The following is an 8,628-nucleotide window of genomic DNA, read 5'->3' as shown; positions in this document are numbered from 1 at the left end:
TAAGGTAGAATGAAAAGTATTTGATGTAAAATTGAGATATCTTCGTTGGAAGTCTAAGCTACTAACCAATAGGTTAAGATGCGCTGCATATCTCCAACCTAACTTCTCATCAAGCCTTTCAACCCAACTTCTTCTAGTAATTAAACGTTTACTTATAAGATATTTTACCAAGCTATATATTTTGGGGTTTTTTTGGTTAATCGAACTATGGTCTGCAACGTTACTAAAACGTTCTGGTTTAAATTATTAACATCATTAAATAAAAAAAATTTATAAAATTTAAGTCATTGTTAGGGTCATTCAACAAAGGGACATAAAAAATAAACTAATAAAGAAAGCAAAACCAAATTGTTAATAATCACACCTACCTGAAAATTATGAAATATCAACTTTGAGGCCTACCTCATTTGTTTTCTTGGTTGGCAAATCAGCAGGAAAAATTATTACGTGCGGTGTTCGGACGCATCCGAAGGTTAATTTGGATGCATCATGTCACCTAATGCACAGTGCATTGAATCATGTGGTGCGTCTGAATTGACCTCTAGATACATTCAGACACTACACAAAAAAATCTCACAATCGGCAAGCCTGCGAAAGATAAAGAGTAATTGAAAAAGTGATAATGGGATCCTGCAAGGAAAATGTATTGAGGGGACCGGTGGTGGCGACTGAAAGATGAAGGATATGTTTGGAATGATTATAATATTTTATAAAGATGATTGTAAAGTTTTATGGATAAAGTAATTTTTTTAAAGCTATCATTAGATAATAGTTTATTAATACAAATGTTTTTTGAAATAAGTGAAAAAAATAATTGTCAAATAGAAATTATAATTTTAATTTCAAAAGCAAAGCAGTAAGAAATCTGTACCAAAAGAAGTCAAAGAAGAGTTTGATGACGAAGAGGATTAGTAAGGTGATATTTCTTATGTTATTCAAATAATTAAGAGATATGTAAGACGCAAGTGTTAAGATTCTAATTATATAAATTTGATATTTTCCAAAACAAAAATTATCACAAGAAAGTCTAAGTATAGAAGGGCTTTTCCACAATGAAGAAGAACTATGATTGCAGACCGCACCTCAACTCTTAAATGCAGTAAATCAGAGTAAGGATTTGCTTTGGATAAAAAAAAAAAGAAAAAAGATTTACTTTGGATTGCTGTTGTTTTTTATAAAGGTGATTGTAAAATTGTTGCGGAGAAATTAATTTTTTTTTTAAGTTTTTGTAAAAAATAGCTTCGTAACATAAAAATTTCTTGAAAGTTGTGGCCAATCATAAATTATCTTATAAAATAAGAAGTGAAGTCTTACAACTTAATGATGAAATATCTTACTATTTTTTGACGTCCATTTCTGACTTGTCTAACTCTGATTTTCTTCTAACATTTTGTTCTTCGGCAATTAAAGAACACGTCTCCGAAGGCAACCGGAAAGTCTCCCTTGCCACCATTTTTGACCGTTTAGTCTTCCTGATGTCAGCTAGCAAACTATTCCTCAACTAGGACTTTTATCTTCTTTACTCTGAACTCCTTCAATACCACGGCAAAGAAAAGGAAGTCTCCCAACAAGCAAAGGATTCATCAGATAGAGCTATAAATATTCAAGCAAATAAGAGCTTTGTACTCAGTTCAATATCGTATATAGCACTTTCTCCTTCCTCTCTCATTAGTTACAAGTTCTCGCTCCATCTTCTCCTTTGTCATCATTCAGCAAACATGGCTTCTTACGCGCAGGCTAATCCTCAAGGTAGTTCATTTGGTTTGATACTTGTCATGTGAATTTCTTAATTTAAGTCTCCTTTTTCTCGTCTTCTATAAGAGAGAATGGTAGGAATGATCATTATTTAAGTGATTTATTAAGAAGAAAAATATTGATCGAGATTTGTTTGCTCCCCTATTGTCTTATAAATCATCTCTATTAGACTGACTTGTATCTATTCAACAATAACAACATTAAGCATTTGTCCCACTACATGGGGTTGGCTACATGAATCTTTTTTCTCCATTGTGTCATGTTAAAAGTCAAATTCTCATTTAAATCTAATAAAGAAATATCATGTTTAATATTTTTTAACCAGATCCTTTTAGGTCTACTTCTACCTTTCTTAACATAAGTCAAATCTAATATCTCTACTTTCCTAATCGGGTCATCGGAAGGATGCCGTTTTATGTGACCAAACCATCTAAGACGACTCTCTCTAATCATATCTTCCATTGGAGCTACTCCAACCTTTTCACGTATATGCTCATTTCGTATCCTATCTCAAAGGATAAAGCCACTTATCCACCTGAGCATCCTCATCTCTACAACACTTCATTTAGTATTATGCTTCTCTTTTAATGGCCAACATTCTAGCAATTTAGGTGGTGGGAGTGAACAAAGATTAGTTTCTCTCTTTTATGACTTAAAAGAACACATATTTAAATTACGGAAATAATTCTTTTTAATGTAATTCTATCCTCTTCATTTATCTTATATGTAGTAAGTTTGTCCGTTTTACATTATTACAATATTTCCAATGACAAAAAAATTGATTTCTTTTGCTTCCTGCTACAATTTGGAATGATGCAGCTTACTCTGCACCGCCAACCTCTTTCCCTCCACAAGGACAGTTGCCCTATTCCGCACCTCCTCCAGTAGGGTACCCTACAAATGACACTGCTGCTTACCCTCAGCAGGTTCCAACCAAGACCAAGAGTCGCGGCGATGATGATGATGGTTTCTGGAAAGGATGGTAAGCATATTAAGATTTTGTTGGCCATTAATAGCCCTTTCAAGCCTACTATAAAGCTTGAAGACTTGTAAAAAAAACTTTATTCTAACTTGTAACTGCTGTGTTTTGTGCTTGTAGTTGTGCGGCACTGTGTTGCTGCTGTGTGTTGGAGACCTGTTTCTAAGAGTGAAGCAAACCAGTGAAATTGTTTGAATTATGATTGAGAACTATATGTTAGTTCACTTCTGATGTATTTTAAGTTATCATTTTATATCCCTTTGATTTATATCTCTGTTTTCATTCATGAAAATATTAAGTTCTATCCTTTCCCTCCTTTAAGAGGTTATTGTTTATGTTACTATAAGACCGGCTTAATATGATCATTTAAATCAGTCTCATCTTATGTGAACTTTAAGATTGAAGAGAATGTGATTAATGGAAAATTATGATGAGTGGCAATAAGAATTGTAGAGCTTTGTGTAATAGTCCAAATTTTCAACCATTGAGTTATTATTGTTTTAGCTTAATGACCTCATTGTTTAATCCTATTGATGTTACTTCTCAATAGGTCGCCTATGCCCTATCTCAGGAGCATGCTTGATTTTAAAGTTTCTAATGAAACTTCAACTGTTAAAGCAAAATGAGCATCGATGTTTAAGAGTTCAGTTTTATTTTCTTAAAGAGTATAGTAGGCGGACATATGAGTTATTAAGTAATTTTAGCTGAATATATTTTGCACAATTTCTACTTAATAAAATAATTCTTATAAGCAGTAATCTCCAAAGGAATTACACCGACTTTCTAAGGCTTCGTTTGGTTACCCGATGCCTTTTCGAAAAGGTAGTTTTCAAAACTTTGATTGAGCGAATGGAGTATTGTAACAGAGAAGCTAATGTTAAAAGCTTATGTGAAAGCTTTTGAAAACTGTACAAAAATACAATTCCGTGACTCGAAAACACCTTTACCATTTCGAAACAGAAACGGCAAGGAGGCCTAGAATTGCTCGCATAACAAAAGATTTAAGTTCATATTGGCTTATAGGATAGGAGCTTTTGCTACCAACTGGGACGACTTTCTTATTGCTTCTTGAAGCAACTTTTTAGTAATAAAAAATTAAATTTTTATAGTAAAAAGCTAATTTAAGTAAAATTTTGTATTGTATAGCTGTTTTAAGCAGTAAAAAAGATGTCCCAAATGAAATCTAAGAGATATTGGATTCGAGTGCACATATGTGATGTGTATGAATTTTCCTCAATTGACCTAAATGTCTCAAAAAAAAAATAAAAAATAAATTCAATGCCTAAATTAAAAAAAATCTAAATTAGGTTTATTTCGCTGCAGAGTGAAAGTTATGCAACAATGCCCAAATTATTATTATTTTTATTTTCCTCAACATTTTTCATCCGAATTTCGGATCATTATTAACAATTGAAAAAAAAAATGTCAAATTCATTATTCTAAAAAGATGACTTTACATGATAATAATACCTAATGATTTTTATGATTTGGTTGGCCCTCCATAACTTCCCCACCTGTTCTATAAGCCTTGGCATCCTTATCTCAATTAATTGTCTAATAACCTCCCCACATACCAGCTTTTTCATGCCTTAGTTATTTTGTTCAATAAAATAATTTTTGTGATAAGGAGTTTTGAAAAATAAAAATTATGTAAAATAAAATACTCAAAGATGATATAAATAGTCAACTTCCAATAATTCATATATAGTGAAAGGATGTGTCTTTCAATAATTTGAGAATTTTTTATTACAATTTTAAAAATTATAATTTTAAGTAATATATTTTATAATTTATTGTCCATAAGTCTAATGATAATGATAAATAATCCAACTCATTACTTATAAATTTTATTCATAATTTGATTATTTTACTTTTTTGAGTTAATTAAAATTATGTCATTTGTTTTCTAAAATTATATTTATTTTTCAATTAAGGTTAAAATATAATATAATAACTATAAATTAAAGTGGCACATATAATTGTAAATATAAATTCGAAATAAAATGTATAATATAATAAATAATAATAGGAAATCCAATATAATTTCAAAAAAAAAAGAAAAAAAGAAAACTAAATGCAATTAATATTTACTATCCTTATTATTAAATTTTCATGCTTGCCTTTAAGTTTTCTAGCCTTTTATATAATATTAAAGGTTTTATCTTTTATGCCTGCCAAAAGAGAATGAATTTATTTGCATTTATGCCATTCTCTGTCCATCATGCAATAAAATTAGTTTTTTCCATCTTAAGAAAAATGCAAATAAAATAAATTAATTTTTTTTATTACTGATCAAAAGCATGGAAATAAAATCTCAAAAAAAACCAAATATTAGCAGAACAATAATTTTAGCAGTAATGAATGACAAGTCAACCCTCCTCATTTCACACAAAATAATAATTTTATATATTAGTACGTTACATTATTGATTGAGAGTTGGTATTTAAGTGAGTCAATCAGACTCATAAGCTCGTTTGAGCTTGGCTCGTGATGAGCCGAGCTCAAATCAAGCTCAAACGAGCTAACGAGTCAGCTTTGACTTGACTCATTAGTTCACGAGCCAGCTCGTGATCATGACCCATCTTGAACTCGTAGAATTATACTCATGTTCAAGCTTGAACTCGATTAAATAATCAAGCTCGAGCACAAGCTTGAGGTGACTCAATCTCGACTCGACTCGACTCGTTTACGCTCATAATTGAGAGAGCCAATTATGTTAGCATGTCCATTACTATTTTTTTCTAAATAAGATCATAATAAAAATCATAAAATTATAGAATATATAATAGATGTACTCAGTTGAGGTGGATTCTGGACCCAAAACTGCAATTAATGGACTAAATATAACAACAAAGACATCAATCAAATTGATTCGCACCACCATGCAAGGACCACAGTGGATTGATTCCACAACTCATTATCATTTTTTATTTTTATTTTTATTTATTTAAATAGTGCTATAGAAGCCTCAAAGCAAGATTATTAGGTGCAGAGTGCAGACGGGGAGAATCATCTGCACACTAGTATAAAATTCAGCTAGGTATCGTACGGTATCGCTGGGTACCACTAGGTACCGGTTGGTACCCTATGTCTGTGCAGACGGTGCTCTCCCCGTCTGCACTCCGCACCTAATAATTATTCCTCTAAAAGAGTTGAACCTATCTCGTTGATTCACCACATAAAAACTAAGGGATAGCTTCCTATTTGTAATAAACCTCCCACCTCAAAACAAAATGTTCATGAAGCCAATATTCCTGCCTTTTTTTTCCCCTTAATATATAGAAAGGATTTGAGCCTTTATTATTATTATTTTTTAATTTCACTTAAGTTTTAAATCATTTGCTATCATTTCATAACTTTTATTTTTTTTCAAAATAGGAGAGGACTCTAAAGTGTGAAAAGAATCTTCTAAGGTTCATATAGGGTTTGTTTGGGACAAAAATTTCACTGTTTTTTTTTTTAAGTAGCATCAACATCTTGATTTCTAGTAAAATTTACATTGTATGACATGATTGCTTAATCAAGAGAATCAAATTTACTCGCAAATGAGAGCTAAACGCATGAGGCTATGGACCATGATCCCATGATCAAACAATCATGACACACTTGCTTAATAAGTGCTATAAATATTAGTTGACAATTTTTTCCAATAGACATAATATTCACATATCTCAATTATATTTGCCCTTAGCTAACAAGCTTATTTAAATAATAGAGATGATTGTTTCTACTAAGAAAGAGGGCTCAACAAATATTTTGAAGGTGAAAGAAACATTTCTTCATAGGGATATAAATGCACCCTTAACCACAGATAGAGATATCACAATCTTAAATCAAACTTCCTGAAGCACCTAAAATGCGCTAAGAAACTTAAATTTGTTTAAGTAGGTACCAATTCATTTATTCTTCTAACTCTCTCTCTCTCTCTCTCTACTATGCCTTTTCTACTAATAAATTCTTCCCCTTTTTTTCAAAGAAAACGATGAGCTAAAAATCTCAAAATAAGTAACTCGAATTCATGAACTTGAAGAAATAACATTCTCACTATGTCACGTATCCTATCATAATTCTCCTCCTTTATGAACTAAACCTTACTTTGATTTAAATCTAGATTAATCTCATGATGATAAATATTTGATCTTAGACTTATTTTTTATATAAAGAATTAAAGAAAACCGCTAATTAAACATTCTCACTATGTCACGTATCCTATCATAATTCTCCTCCTTTATGAACTAAACCTTACTTTGATTTAAATCTAGATTAATCTCATGATGATAAATATTTGATCTTAGACTTATTTTTTATATAAAGAATTAAAGAAAACCGCTAATTAACAATTAATTATAACAAAAACATTAAAGGAAACAAAAAAGAAAGCTAATGAGGTTATTTAAATAAAAAAAATTGAGAGAGCTACCATCCAAAAAAGCATGCATGTGATTCCACCTACTAATTAATGAATTGATAAGCCAATGTGTGGTCCTCCCTTTGGAATTTGCCCGTTGTTGCCAATGGTAGCCAGCCTTCCTATTCCCAACAAATAAGGCAACCCACAAAGCTAAAGACAAGCCCATCTCCCCCTTTGTCTCCTATATGGGCCAATCCATCACTGTACACCAAATTAAAGCCCCCTTAATAAGTTAATATTGTTTCTCCTAAGTTTTTTTTTTTTTTTTAAATTAGAATTAATCTTATTATAACAATAATTTGTTTTTTTTTACTCAATTATTTTATATAAAATTTAAAAAATAGTTTTTAAAATATTAATTTTAAAATAAAAATTATTAATATTTGTATGGCAGAGAATTTGATGAATTTTTTAAACCTATTTATTTAGAGTTGTTTTTGATAATTTTGCTGCTAATTGATTTGATATGTCATCAAAAAACTAGTTTGATTGGAACGAATCTTAATGAAAAATCAGCTTGGACTTCCAAAATTATATTGGGACCATCAGAACTCTGATTTCAAAAATATTATATAGTCCTGACGGAGCGTCCAGAATAACCTGAACGACTTACCAAAAATCCCCAGATCCGAGGCCACACCTGGTCACAATATCCTAAAGGACTTTATGAAGCTCTGTTTCACAGGGAAGGTTCAAATCACAATTTGTATTACAAAAGGTTTTCCACAAATAACATGCTTTATAGTCGATCGGCGGCTCAACGAGACGAATCCAACGAGCCCAAGATCAACCAAATCTGACATAACCAGAATTCAAATGTCCATCAACGGTCCATGAATAACATATTAACATCGGCCCATCCAACCACTACCATTATACACCTTTACATTCACCATATTTAACGGGCATGCACTTCCAAAATCTATAAATAGACCTCATTTCTCTTGAAAGAGATCCAAGCAAGAGAGAAAGAGAGAATCAGAAAAATAAAGGAAGATCTCCTCGACACCGCCCTGAGTTTCGTCGGACCACACTGATGTCGTTGGCTGCGCCGGACGCACTACTTGGGCTCGCCTTCGTCGTGACCACCATTGAGATCCTCGTCTTCCCCGATCACCCAACTATTATCCAGTGCTTCTGTCATGACCCCTAAACTCAGAGTTTGCAGAAACACTCTAAGGCTGGGAGTTTTTGCCAAGACTACACCCTAAGGTGCCCGAAGTTTACCGGATCATTACTGACATCGAATTTATATGACTACAGTTGATATTGTAATATGATTGCATTTGAAGGTGAGTAAGCCATTGTAACAACTCAAGTTCTAGTGAATATTTTTTCAATTAGGAAGCCCCGTGGTTTTTCCTTTTCCAGGGTTTTGTTAAGACACTCATTAAGTTGGCTGAGGTTTATTCTTTGGGCAAATGCTGTTCCTCTCACTGTTGACATATCCTCTCACGTGCACAATCGGTCCTCTAAAGATAAT

General features: G+C 32.0%; 1 protein-coding gene across 1 annotated transcript; it reads left to right on the top strand.

The window, feature by feature from the left end:
- Positions 1-1,574: 1,574 nt before the first annotated feature.
- LOC110116156 (cysteine-rich and transmembrane domain-containing protein WIH2-like) lies at positions 1,575-3,199 on the top strand. Its single transcript, XM_020849633.2, has 3 exons — positions 1,575-1,749; positions 2,575-2,737; positions 2,855-3,199. Exons 1-3 carry the CDS (start codon positions 1,719-1,721, stop codon positions 2,898-2,900), a joined length of 240 nt encoding a protein of 79 aa, XP_020705292.2. The 5' UTR covers positions 1,575-1,718; the 3' UTR covers positions 2,901-3,199.
- The last annotated feature ends 5,429 nt before the right edge of the window (positions 3,200-8,628 follow it).

This window comes from Dendrobium catenatum, unplaced genomic scaffold, assembly GCF_001605985.2.
Source record: "Dendrobium catenatum unplaced genomic scaffold, ASM160598v2 original_scaffold_235663, whole genome shotgun sequence".
Classification (NCBI taxonomy): domain Eukaryota; kingdom Viridiplantae; phylum Streptophyta; class Magnoliopsida; order Asparagales; family Orchidaceae; genus Dendrobium; species Dendrobium catenatum.
This window is presented reverse-complemented; position numbering and strand designations above follow the sequence as displayed.

Coding starts and splice junctions, on each gene's coding strand:
- LOC110116156 (XM_020849633.2), top strand. CDS start 1,719: ATGGCTTCTTACGCGCAGGCTAATCCTCAAG. Junction 1,750..2,574: donor CGCGCAGGCTAATCCTCAAG/GTAGTTCATTTG, acceptor GGAATGATGCAG/CTTACTCTGCACCGCCAACC. Junction 2,738..2,854: donor GATGGTTTCTGGAAAGGATG/GTAAGCATATTA, acceptor TTGTGCTTGTAG/TTGTGCGGCACTGTGTTGCT.